The 13,702-nt window shown below is 45.6% G+C and overlaps 1 protein-coding gene across 5 annotated transcripts in view; it reads right to left on the bottom strand.

Moving 5' to 3' along the window:
- LOC140699097 (uncharacterized) overlaps positions 1–13,702 on the bottom strand; it is a 40,796-nt gene that overhangs the window by 22,531 nt on the left and 4,563 nt on the right. For 2 of the 5 annotated variants that reach the window (XR_012077114.1, XR_012077116.1), the window contains exon 1: positions 7,214–7,427. Coding sequence is in view for 1 of the 5 variants with exons in the window: in XM_072970889.1 (XP_072826990.1) it covers positions 6,609–6,687; positions 7,214–7,494; positions 9,891–9,963 (433 nt within the window). In the remaining 4 variants the exon portion in view is untranslated. Of the gene's footprint in view, positions 1–1,945; positions 2,086–2,239; positions 2,516–6,608; positions 6,887–7,213; positions 7,495–9,890; positions 10,165–10,567; positions 10,728–13,702 lie in introns of those variants that run through there. The other 3 variants (XM_072970889.1, XR_012077118.1, XR_012077117.1) reach the window with 3 other exon arrangements.

Raw genomic sequence — 13,702 nt, 5'->3', positions numbered from 1 at the left:
CGTTCAGATGCTGGCTGAGCCCTTATGGTACCAGAACAGACAGACCCACCAGGAGGGAGGTTTAATGCGCTGCTGTATTTTGATGCCGGCAGCCATGCCTGGTACACGAGGTTCTGGGTAAACAATGGTGACAGTGTCAACCACTATGGGCTAAGCACACATCCAGCTACTCCGCCAAATCCCAAGGGCAGACTTCAAAAGGCAAAAACAAGCTGGCATTCTCTGTTGGCTCTGCAGAATCAGAGCCAAGCAGTTGCTGAGCAAAAATGTCACCAGTGCCTCCTATGACAAAATAGGAGGCACTGGCGTGGGGCTGGGGCAGGGCTCCAGGCTTCCACTGATCACCCACCAGTCTGTCCAGGGGGTGAAGGAGGTCCCTGCTTTCATTGCACCGATGCACCTACCTTGAATGACGCCTTAGGACTCAACAGGAGGTGACAGGTGAGGTGAACGGAGCCAGCCTTGGTGTAGCACGGTTCTGGCAGCTATGCCCTCAGCAGTGCCCAGTTTCCTAAACCTGACACCTCATCTCCAAGGAGCAGAAGTGTAGTGTGGGCATGTAGATCACAGGGCCCTGTGAGGACAAGTACAGATCATGACCACGACATGCCTCTCCCCTTCCTTAAGCCATAGAGGAATGTCCGGGGAGGAAGTGAAAATTATTCCAGAGCCCGCCAGGCACCACACGCAGGTGGGACACGGATCCCCTGTGTCTGTCATTCACAGGACTGGTGTGGATTTTCTTTTTATCAATTCTCTGGCATCTTCTCCTCCATCTTACCAACAACAAGAAAGTAGAATCTGACCTTAGAATGACAGAGAATCACAGAGCCCCTCCTGCACATCGGGCCCGGCAGCACGTGCCATGTCCTCCGACCGTCACCTGTGGGACCGCCATGAGCGCTCTCCAGACTCAAGGCCCGAGGCCGTAGGCCGGGGAGACACAGCTCACCTCACTCTCCCCAGTAAAGGGGGACCACCTCTCGGCAAAGACATCTCACCCTCTTCTGCCCGAGGGACAGCTTGAAAGATACACAGGGAAACATAGTACAGGGTGAGGGGTTAGGCAGCCCAGAAGAGATCGTCTGCACTTCCAAGGCAGAGTGGGGCCTTTGACCTAATCACAGGGACAAAGTGAGGACGAATTTTTCCCTGCTGTGTCCCATACACCGTGACACGCCTTTCCCTGCGTAAGGAGCTAATTCGGAAGCCCCTGGCAGTGTTTCTGATGTCCTAACTTGGCATGGTGGCTGTCAGGCAGGGGAGAGGGCCTGAGCCGTGCTGGTGCTGGGCCTGGGAGGCAGGAGACATCGGCTCCACCCTGAGCTCAACCAGCACCTCGTTCTGCGTCTCGGGATTCAGAGTCTCATTTATAAGCAAAGGGATGAAACTGTCCCAGGACAGGCTGTCCAACAGGAATGAAATGAGAGTCATGTAAATAACGTTTCCCAGTTGCCACGTTTAAAATGTAACAAAAAAAAAACCAAGTAACTGATTTTAAGAACAGACCTTACTTATTCTACTGTATGTAAAATACTATCATTTTGACGTGTAATCAATATAGAAAGTAACAAGATAGTTTATATTCTTTTTACTAAACAAGTTTCAGCGTCTGATGTGCATTTGACCTACAGCACATCTCAGCTCAGACCGGCCTCCTCCCCAGCACTACTAACAACAGTAGCTGTGGCTACTCTATTGGACAGCAACTCCAGGGGTCCCCCCAAGTGTCCTGGCTGAAAAGGGGGAGTAAGTGTCCACATTAACCCTAAAAGGATCTCTCTGAAACAAAGGCGGATTTAGTTTTAAACGTCTGAAAACCGGCGGGCTACACCTCCTTCCCGCCTTGGCTACAAGAAAGCCCTCCTCCTTGATGATCCCATTCTGGATGTAGGGAAGCAATCTGTCACACAGCCAGGGTGGCCCGGCCTTCAGGTTGACTTGCCTGCTGTCTGTGTCCAGTCCCACGAAGTCCTCCTTCTCAAATAGGATGTAGAGGAGGGGGGTCTTCTCCCCAGAATTTTCGGGGTCGCCATCCAGCCACTTGGACTTGGGCAAGAAGAAGAGTGACTCAGTGAAGTCGTCTATCCTCTTCTCCACCACCCTGCAGTCCTCGTAGATTGAAGGCCACGTCGGTGTGCGGCTGCTCGGCCACCTCCCCATACAGCACAAAGACAAAGAGCTGAGAGTCGTAGAGCGTGGTGCCATACAGCTCCTCTGTGCGTGGAGCTTCTAGAAGGTCTTGGCCAAGAGGCAGTCAGTAATGGTGACAAGGCCCATGACATTGCGGTGGGTCTGGAAGTCACTCCATCCATTCTCGGGCGCATAGAGATACCTATAGTAGATACAGAGTGCCCACTGGGAGCCGCACGGTCTGATCTGGCTCACCAAGGAGATTCCATTATAGATGCAAAAGAAATTCTCTAAGATGATCCCCACGGGTTGGACCACAATCGGGAGAGTCTGGTGGTCCTCAGCGCACTGCACGTAGTCAGGGGCGTTCATGTTGCAGGCCCTGCCGAGAAGGGAGGGTAAATCGATGTACATACTGTGCTGTGGGCTGCGGGCCTCACTGGGATGCGGCGACCTGGTGTGCACCAGCCAGAAGGCAAGGGAAGTCCAAGCAAATCGGGGATAATTTTGTCCTCAGTGTCTGCACATGGCTACTGAAGCTCAGATCACATTACCCAGCTTTTGGTCTAGGCTTTCATCCCCTGCAGAAAAGGATCATTTCTTGTTTTCTGTTTCCAAGCACCTAGGCAGGCCCTGATGCAAAGTCGGTGCTCAAAACTGCTGAATAAATGAATGAATAAAGGAACTGCTTCCCCACCCCTCAGCAGGATATAATGAAAAGAACCATAGTAGGATCAAAATATCTGGATTTCAACACCAATTTATTTGAACCCCTAAGGTGCAGAATAATGGGTAAGAAAACTTGCTTTGGGGAGGAGGGTACAGTTCAGTGGTAGAGCACGTGCTTAGCATGTTCAAGGACCTAGGCTCAATCCACAGTACCTCATTTTAGAAAAATGAAACAAATAAATAGACTTAATTAACCCCCTCAAAAAATATTTTCTCCATTCAAAATTCAAAAAAAAACCACCTTGCAATTGACACAACATTGTAAACTTGACTATACTTCAATTAAAAAAAAACTTCTTGCCTTACAAGAATATATCTGGATTATGGAAGTTTGCAAATGTAAAATGCCTAGGGTACCACCTGCATAAGAAGAAGGAACTGTACAAATGTACTATCCCTCATTTATGAGCCATTTTTCCTTTGGGGAGATTATAACCTCTCAGAGATATTTTTCTCATATTAAAAAAAAAAAGAAAAAGAAAACATTACCTGATTCTCCATACTGCTGAAGAATCAGATAACCCTATGAAAGCATCTGACCCACAGAGTTTATTCAATAAATGTTTGTTGAATGAATGAATAAACAAGCAAAGTGAATGCTGCTCCCTGCCACAGACCATCATAATGGTACTGCTTGGAAATGCCAAGCCCACGTTCCACCCAAATCTTCACTAACCACGTGGGTGACCTGGGCAGACCTGTGTGCTTCTCTCAACACCAGTTTATTCATAAATAGAAATGAGGGCAATAACACAAACCTAAAAGGGTTAGTGAGTCACGAATGAATAGTACCCCAACTTTGCAAGATGGAACTATTAAAGAAAATTGGGCAAAGGGTCCATAGGCCCTCTCCATATTATCTCTTACAACTACATGGGAATCTACATTACACCTAAAAATAAAAAGTCTATTATTTTAAAGAGGCTATTGAGTTTAAATCAGCTCACCGTCTCAAATAAGGAACACACAGTACAAATAAGACAATGCGCAGCCCATGAGATGCACTCAGTAAATATTCCCACTGAACCCACTGGTCCCTCCAAATTCAGAGCATGAGGATGTGTCCTCGTGGCCAGAGGCCACTGCACCTGAAGCTAAAAAAGCTAATGGTCCCCACTTTCAAAAGCTCCTGCCACCAACCTAGGTCTAATTTTGTATTTGTAATTTTTTTTCTTTTTATAAAATAGAAATCCCCAATTGCATAGCCTTCAGGTCACCAAAACCTGACCACAGAGATCATGATGGCAACCCTCCTTGGTGAAACAATAAAATGAAAAGCCATTTCCACAAGACCTGTGTGTAAATCTACTAGGGAACTTCATCCTGGACTGAGAGGAAGAGGACTGGGGAGGAGGGGGCAATCTGAGGCACACAGACCCATGGGCCACCTGTCCCACGATGGACATTACACTCAACCCTCACCCTCCAGGAACTTCAAAATACACACAGACAGAATGATGTGGACAATATATATGTATTTTTAAAGAAATTCCGACTCTCTAGCAGGTCTTGTATCTACCGAGACATAAATGGCTTATGTGTATAATGTTTCACAAAAGCCTTAAAACATTACCACCCCAACTTGACACATTAAGAAACTAGGGATAGAGGTTTATCACATTGTGCAAGATTAGAGAGATGCCACATCAGACACTGTATTTAAACCCAAGCCTTTGCTCCAGTGCTCACACAAGAAAGTGTGACATACTGCCCCTTTCCTGCCCTCTCCCTGCAATAAATCTCTGAAGAGTCTTTTCTGTGCCACGTGGAATCACAATCACGTCAATTTACCACAAAGAGCTATGTGACTCCTTGGAGGACGTGTCAAAATCTAAAGGGTTGTGATGGGAGGAGAGATTTGAATTTTCTGTTTCTCAAAGGAAACATGGCTTTAAAAGAAACTGAAAAGCACTTATCTAGTCTAAGCCCTCATTGTGCAGAGAAGGAAATGGAGGCTCAGAAGAGATGAGGAAAGGGACTTATTAACAAATATTGCCTCAGTGCAGCACCAAGCCAGCCCTGGGCCCTTCTGGGGGAGTACCTGGAAGGCCCAGGAAAATGATTGTTAGAAAAAGGAAAGAGAAGAAGCATACAAGGCCCTGTCTCTACACCACCATAACATGAAGTTCCACCAAATTATCCAGTATTGGGTGCAGCCAAAATTTAGGTGGGCTAAAGAGGTTATAGAAACCTGGAAGTCTCAACCATAGTGGAAATTCCAACATTTACTGTTTTTTTCCAAGTTCAAGCACCAGTTCAGTGGGCGCTCCATACGAGGGACTACACGAGGCCTGGAGTTCTCCCAAATACAGATCTCTATTATCACGTGTGCAAACCACACACAGGCCCACCAGAAGAAAAACGCCCACACATAAGATGGAACTACTGAAACAGAAAAGAGCCAACCAGCATATATTGCTAGCAAAAACGGTGCTGCTAGAAATAGACTCATGGACATAGAAAGCAAACTGTTGTTAGCAGGCAGGAAAGGGAGGATTAACAGATACACATTAATAAATATAAAATAAATGACAAGGACCTACTATATAGCACAGGGTACTATTTTCAATTTCTTGTAATGAGTTGTACTAAAAACAATCTGAAAAACATTTATATACATATGCATAAGCTTATAACTGAATCTCTGCTGTACATCTGAAGCTAACATGGTAAATTTACAACACTTCAATAAAAAATAATTTTATATAATAAGTAAAAATAAAAGCAACGCCATAAAAAAAAAAGTAAAAGAACACGGTAATCCCCTTAGCTGTAGGTGGTGGAGAACTCTGCAAGCACCAAGTCCACTCGAATACTCCAGCACTGGCGGTCACTCATTCTAACCATCAGAGAATCACTTGGCTTCTACGAGGTTAATTTTCCCTTCAGTGAAAGGCTACAGTTGCATCTAATGATGTATTGAATCTCATCATTCACAAACCCAAGAATTAATGAGGATTTCCCATAGGCCTGGCTCTGGACAGATGAAAAGATAGGGTCCCAGATATATTCATGTGTAGAAGAAGTTTATGCCATAAAGACATTAATTCTTCCTGCTTTGATAGACAGATTCATTGCAATTCTGATTAGAATTCCTCCCAGATATTTCATGGAATGTAACAAGTTAATTTATGGTCAGGAACAGCCAAGAAACTTCTTTAGAACCACCACTGGGAAGGGGTGGTTAGGTCATGCATTTCAACTGGTCTTTCTGATGTGATGAAAACGTTCTGGAATAATAATGGTTGCACAAATGTGAATATGCTAAAAGCTGCTGAATTCTAACATTCAAGTGGGTGGACTTCATGGTGTGTGAACAATATCACAATAAAGCTGTTATATGAAAAAATCCTTCTTGCCAATTATTTTTCCCTCTATACTACTAGTCTGTCCCACAATTTAAGTAAAACAAACAAACAAAAAAAACCAAAACAAACCAGATTTTGCCAGGAGCTCTTTAGGAGTGCAATGTCCCTGGGTCTCCAACGCCTCAGGTTGTGCTGTTCCTGTTAACACACAATAGCTGGGCTGGACTAGTTAGGGACTATAAGTATCTTTTTAAGATCGACGGTCTCACGTTTCACCCTGGGAGAGTGAATGATGGAGGATGAGACAGCCTCATGCCTTCAGCTCATTTTTAACTGAACCAAGCCCTGCTTTCACCACTGTAATCCCTCTCAGTATAAAAACATGTGACATCAACAAGCACCGCCATCATAACACCTGAAAGTGTTCAAGGTACTTACCTGGGGCAGAAATCCTGATCAAGGAGACAGAAGCTCCCTCAGCACTGCCGCTCCCTTTTCCCGACTCCACCAGGAGAAGCTGGGAGTTACAGCCGCGGGCTCTCAGCCTGGGGAGCAGCGCCCACGCCGCTAATCTGGACCTCAGGGATCGGGAAAGGGAGAGGAAGGCAGCCCCGGGGTCGCGGGGCAGGGAGAGCGGGGTGGGGGACGCGGGCTGCAGCCCCGCTCGGAGGCCAGCCCCAGCCCCAGCCCAAGCCGCCCGCCCCGTCCGGGTGTGCAGACCCCGCCCGCCCGGGACACAGCCCGCCCAGTGGTGGGGACGGGTCGGCGGCCTAGGAGAGGAAGCCCGGGAGGGGAGGACTCGCGGGCGGGAGAGGGGAAGCGGACGCCAGCCGCGGACTGAGGGGAGCCCGGCTGGGCCAAGAGGCGGCAGGGGCACACCTGGCCCTGGACAGCTGTGGCCGGGGCGCCGGGGCAGGTGGCGCGGGCAGAGGGGTCTGGCCCGAGCAATCCAGCTGAATACACGCTGACTGGCGCCCTGGGGGGCTGTGACACGCCGACCGCCCTCCCGCAGCCGCCTCACCCCTTTCCCGATATCCCCTCACCTTGCACTTCCACAGCCAGAGGCCCCGGCCCCAGGCAGTAGCCAAAGGCCTACAGGGCGACAGAGCTGAGAAGCCATTGGGGCCGATCCCCGGCTCGGAGCTGGAGCTTCCAACCCGCGGTCCAGCTGGCAGCAACTGCGCATGCGCAGGAGGGCCAGCGATCCGCTCTGGGTCCTGAGAGAGAAGGGGAACCGAGGGAGGGAGAATAGGGGAGGAGGAGGGGAGGCGGGGAAAAGTGGAGGGAGACACATGGACAGGAGGAGCAGAGGGAAGGCAGTTATCTGGAATTGGGAGGGGAGTAACAGAGATGGGGAGAAAGCGTTTTACCTCTTGTGGCACCCCGAAGGAGGCAGCAGTCCTGCCTATACACCCTTCTCTTACCTGTCATTGCCCACAGCTCATATTTTACGTCCCTGGCCCAGCCCTCCAGCTAAGGTCTCTGCAGAAACCCTACGGGTATCATACCCGTTGCCCCCACAAGGAGCTAGGTTTACTGTTGCTCAGGGAACCAAGCACCCGCAGGTGTTGTTTCTCAGAACTACCTTGGGAAGAGTACATATTCCCCTTTTACACGCTGGGAAACAGGCAGGCACGATCTCTGCCTTAGCTCCACTGTCCCAAATGTTGGGCTGGCAGGGAGCGGGAGGTAAAATGTCAGAGCCCCAGAAGGAGCAGACTGCCTGAGTGTTGGTGTAGAGTCCCCATCCCTCCTGGGTAAACCACACCCCAACCTCGGGGAATAATCAAGGGCTCACTGTAGGCCCCTGTGTGTGGGAGAGCTGCCCTCAGTCCCAGTGTCCAACTTGCTAGGTAGGTAGAAGTGTTATTGAGTCCAAATTCATTCTCCTCAGTGCAGGACAGGCCAGTAAGTTGGGAGACCAAGTGTTGGGGCATGGAATAGCAAGTTTCTGTAGACCTAGATGGCAAACTAATGTCCTGGAAAACCATCTCCCCAAGTCAGAATTCAGGCTGCTTTCCTATGTGCTTGGTTTTTGCAAACTTCTTGGTGTAGGAATTCCTTCTTGTTAGAATCCTTTGTTCTTGCAGCTATCTCCCTGGGTCAGATCCCTGTAAACCTCCAACAAAACAAACGTTATTTTCTATTCTGCAACGTGTTATCTTTATATGTTTGGAAAAGTGTTAAATACCCTTAAAGGTCAGAGCCTTCAGAATAGGCTCTCCTGTATATTTTAGGCTCTAGGCAACATTGTTTTACAAGCAAGAAGAAGCCTAGGAGACAGAGCACAGGGTTAAAGTCAAAGGAACAGATCTAATATGGAGTCAGATTTCTTCTTTTCTATTACTGTGGCAGAAGCCACTTGAGGATTTAAATCCCTTAAAGTTAAAAATAAGTAAAACTTTAAAGGAATTTACATACATTGGTGGGAACTTGCATAGCATATCTGGAAAAGCACACAAAGGATTGTAAACATTGGCATCTCCAGGGAGGCGTGTAAGAACAGAGGATGAGGGAAAACTTCTTTCACTTGAGTATTTTTTGCTCTGTTTGAATTTTTTTAACCATATGCATATATTTCTTTTTCAGTTAAAATAAATGTGTAATGGAGCAAAGGAATAACTAGTTCAGCAAATACAGCAGCCATAGACTCACTGAGTCATCATTTTCGATTTAAGCCAGGAAGCATTGATTGTCTCTCTCCTATGTGCCCAGTGCTGTTTTAAAACTCTTTTATATATTTTTTTTATAAAATAATAACATGCTATCCCTCACCCCTGCTCAGGGCTGGTGGGAAACCAACTGAGTTTTTATTGAGTTGTTTTCCAAGGAGTAGAGATGAGTTATAAACAGAACACAACTTCAGGGCAAAACAGGCGGACTGGTTTTCCAGCAGGCCAGATAGCGATGACGGGTTTTCAATAGAGGCGCACAGAGGCTGAGAGAGAAAGCCTCCAGGACCCTACAGAAAGCTGCCCACAGTGCCTTCTCCATGGCACTACTGAAATAGGAAAGAACAAATCTGACTCCATATTAGATCTGTTCCTTTGACTTTAAACCTGTGCCCTGTTTCCTAGGCTTAGTCTTGCTGTTTCTGCACCTTTTGTGAAACAATGTTGCCTAGATCCTGAAATATACAGGAGACCCTATTCTCAAGGCTCTGACTTTGAAGGATATTATCACTTTTCCATTCGTATAAAGATAACAAGATACAGAATAGAAAATAACATTTGCTTGTTGGAGGTTTACACGGATCTGACCCAGGTGAAGAGCTGCAAGAACAAAGGATTCTAACAACAAAGAATTCATACACCAAGTTTGCAACAACCAAGCATTCCCGCTTCCCCTTTTTAATATAAGAAGAGCCTGAATTCTGACTTGGGATGATGGTTCTCCAGGACATTGGTCTACCATCTTCTCCGCTGGCTTTACAAATTAAAGCCGCTATTTCTTGCCCCAAATCCTTGTCTCCTGATGTGTTGGCCTATAATGCACGAGTAGAACAAGCGTGGACTCGGAAACACAAACATACATTGAAAGTACGCATTTGGTATATTAAATGACCTGCTTCCACTCGTATTCCTGAGGTTTTCTTCTCTTGACCACTCCTACTATATTTATGAAAAACCTGTCATGTGGACACATTTCCTTCTCTAGCCACTACCCTTCCATGTAAAAACTGATGCCAAGAAGGCAATGGAAGTTGCTAGAAGGTATTACCTGGCCAAAAAAGAGCAGAAGTGGTTTCTGGCTGATGTTCAGGAGCAGGCCGGGGCACCTGACAAGATGTCATAAGTACGGATAGACAGCTGGGCACCAAAGGAGAAGCTTCTAAACTTCCATGAGGGACTTGGATAGGAAGGAACAGTCCCAGACTATAGCTCTGATCCCACCACGAGCTTCCTGGGCAAGGCTGGGCAAGTCATTTAAATTCTCTAGACCCGTGCTGTCCAACACGGGAGCCACCAGCCACATGCAGGATTATGATGTTATTCTGTAGCCAGACAGAATTATAAAAAAACACTTTATTGCAAAGGGTCAGCAGGTATAATATTTAAAAACATTATTGGTTATCTTGCCCTAACAAGTTATTTTTGTATGTCTAGCTTTCTGTGGGTTGTAATGCCTGCGACTAATGTTTCCCTTACAGTGAGGTATTTTGAAATTATAAGTTACTGGACACAGTACACTCATATCACAGTTGAAAAAAACTGATCTAAATAAGCAAGGTGATCTGACTTAGTAGTTATGAGCAGGGGCTCTGGGGCCAGCCTGCATAAGTATTAATTCTCACTCTCCCTCCAGGGAGTTCTGTGTGAATCTTGGACAAATTATTGTTGCTGTTGTTGTTGTTGTTGTCATTGTCATTGTTATTATTTGTGCCTCTTTTTCCTTACCTTTTAAATAGCGAGGAAAATGTAGACTCTATCCCCTACAGTGTTGGCAGGATTAAATGAGTAAACGTCTGTGCTGCCCACTTCCCTGGGTTTCAGCATTCTCCAGGCAATCAGTGCAAAACGCAGTGGCATTCTCCACTGTCTTCGTCAGTCTGGGATTCTGTAACAAATTACCGTGTGTCGGGTGGCTTAAACAACCAGCATATTCCTTATGGTTTGGAGGCTGAGGCTTTCAAGGTCAATGTATCTGGGAGAGGATTGCCAGCTCGAAGATGGCTGTCTTCCCACTATCTTCATGGCCCAGAGAGGAGAGAGAAGCAAGCACTTTGGGGCCCTGTATAAGAACACTAATACCATTCATGAGGGCTCTACTCTCATGACCTCATTTTATCCTACTAATCACCTCCCAAAGGCCCCACATCCCTATATCATCACCCTGGGAGATGAGCTTTCGACATATGGATTTTGAGGGGATGCATTCAGTCCACACATCGGCTAACTCTCCCAAACATGCAGTCATCAAACCTGTAGCTAATTTCAAAATAATGTTTATATCTCTCTGCCCATTTCCATTCCTACATCTACTAACACTGAAGCCCTGCTACATTTTATTTTTTATTTTCCTTGTGAGGTTTAATTGATTCCTCTAACTCCAAGGATTCGCTCACTCCAGTCTGCTTGACAGCCCTGCCAGGTAGGTCTTCCTTAAAACACCTTCCCACTTCACCTGGTTGTTTTTTAGGTGTAAATGTCAGAATTCTCTCCACACCCCATCCTAGACCTTTAATCCCTTACACTACTGCTCACTATGTTATTTTCCTATTACCACTGTAACAAATTCCCATAAGCTTAATAGCTTAAACCAGCACAGACTTATCAGCTTATGGCTGTGGATGTCAGAGATCCAACACAGTTCTCATTGGGATAAATTCAAGATACCAGCAGGGTTCCTTCCTTCTAGAGGGTCTAGAAGAGAATGTTTCCTTTTTTTTCCAGTTTACAGAGGTCACCCACCTTCCTTAGCTTGTGCCCCTCAACTTCCTCCATTTTCATGGTCAGCAGCCTTTCTGAACATTGTTCCATCGCTACACCTCCCTCTGATTTTAAACTCAGCTGGGAAATATCCTCCATTTTAAGGACCCCTGTGATTACATTCAGCCCACCTGGACAATCCAGACTACTCACCCTATTGTCTCATCTCAGGATCCCCTTGTCCCATCCCACTCAGGCAGTATGTATGTGGCTGTGACATTCACCTTGTGTAACATTTCCTCATGAGCAATTTATGGTTCAAGGCACTTATAAGTGACTTTTTGTTTTTCTTCCTTATCCTTTCTACATTCAGTTTGTCTGGTGAGATTATATGAATCCTTTTTATTTGTGCCCCTGCACTAATCTATAATAATGTATCATGGGTTTAAAGGCTAACTAATAGACAATTTAGGAGACAGAAATCCTCTAAGATTTGTAATCCTAAAATATCTGTCATCCCTTTTGCCATGTACAGTAACATGTCACAGGTGGCTACCCTGTGGCCAGGGAGGGACATGATTCTGCCATCACACTCCCCTCATTCTCACCAATGTGCTGATCAACTAACCAAGGATCTATGCTCTCCAATTCACTCACTTCCTCCTCCTTTCCACTGACTATCCTGTTCCCACCGTTTCCTTCATTCACCACATCAGGATTTCATGACCACATTCTCCCCTAAGTGAAATGGGTATCTTGCATCTAATGTCTGACAGCTGTTCTTATTGTATATGCACACACTGACCTACACATAATCCCGTCCATCTCTTTATTTTCCTAGAATCTTCCAGAAGAATCAGTTCCATGATGATGATGATGATACTGACAATGATGACAGGGGCCTCTCAAGGATTCTGATAAAGAGGGAATCGATAAAGGGAGGGAATCATTGCAAAATTGCCCCAGAAACAGGCTTAAAGGTAAATAACTCTTATAGTGTTTAATGAAATTGACTAATATTTAACTATTTTTAAGACTTTATATCACTGAATTTAAAATTTTAACGGGAATTTTCATTCACCACTAACCAAGATTCAACTCTGGGACCAAAATCTAAGGATTTCTGTCTTCTAAAAAATTGTCCACTAGCCTTTTAAACACGTGATCCTTTTAAAAACTTTAGTGCTGGGCTGAAAATAAGCAGGATTCATATAATCTCACGAGACACAGTGAATGTGGAAAGACTAAGAAATAAAAACAAAAAGCCATTCATAACGTCTTGAACTTTACGTTGCTCACAGGAGAAAATGTTTGCCAATGTGTGTGTCACATCAACATGACGACTGAGTGGGATGGGGAAGCTGATCTTCCTCATCAGTCATTTATGCTTATTTGTTAGATGCCAAAACAGTTTCCTCATTGAAATTGCTTCTAACAAGTATGGAAGAATTTAGTTTCTACCAAAAGCAGGCTAAACATTTTCCCCTGCTTTCAGGTCTCTGGACTGAATGTCCCCACAAGAAGGACATGATTATGTTTCATAGGGAAGTCTTCCTGAGAAGCAACAGGCTTTTCTAGGGCAGAACTGCAGGGCCCCCCATGGAGGGCTGGAGGAGGTCTAGAGGGGACACTGGAAAAACAGCAGGAGTGAATTCAGATACTGCTGCTCAGGTCGCCAAAGACAGCATTGCTATCTCTAAGGATATGACATTCTCCCAAATTTTCCATGAGTGAAGGAGCCTGTGAACACTAAGCAGGTTGTTAAGACACAGCAGCACATAATTTGCGTGACAACACAATTAGAGTATGATTTGATATTTGGAAAATAACTAGCCCATTGTTCTTTGAAACTGCAGCAGTAGCAATAGAAATAAAAAAGACTGAGCCGTCTTGGAGACAACAATCAATAAACAATTCTAAATCTGCAGAATTCCTTGACAATATTCAAGCAATGAGCTAGATGCGTGCTGCAGATACCTCTTACTGCAGGGCTCACTCCTGCAAAGCATAGAACTAGTTTCTCAGCACACAGAGGGAACCAAGTCAAGATTCCTAATCTTTTGAGATTTACTAAATGGCTGGAAAGATCAGACAAGTACATACAGGCAAATATGATTAAATGTAATCAAATAATATCAAATGTGATTTGAGCACAGACGAAAG

Source organism: Vicugna pacos, chromosome 1 (genome assembly GCF_048564905.1).
Source record: "Vicugna pacos chromosome 1, VicPac4, whole genome shotgun sequence".
NCBI lineage: Eukaryota > Metazoa > Chordata > Mammalia > Artiodactyla > Camelidae > Vicugna > Vicugna pacos.
This window is presented reverse-complemented; position numbering and strand designations above follow the sequence as displayed.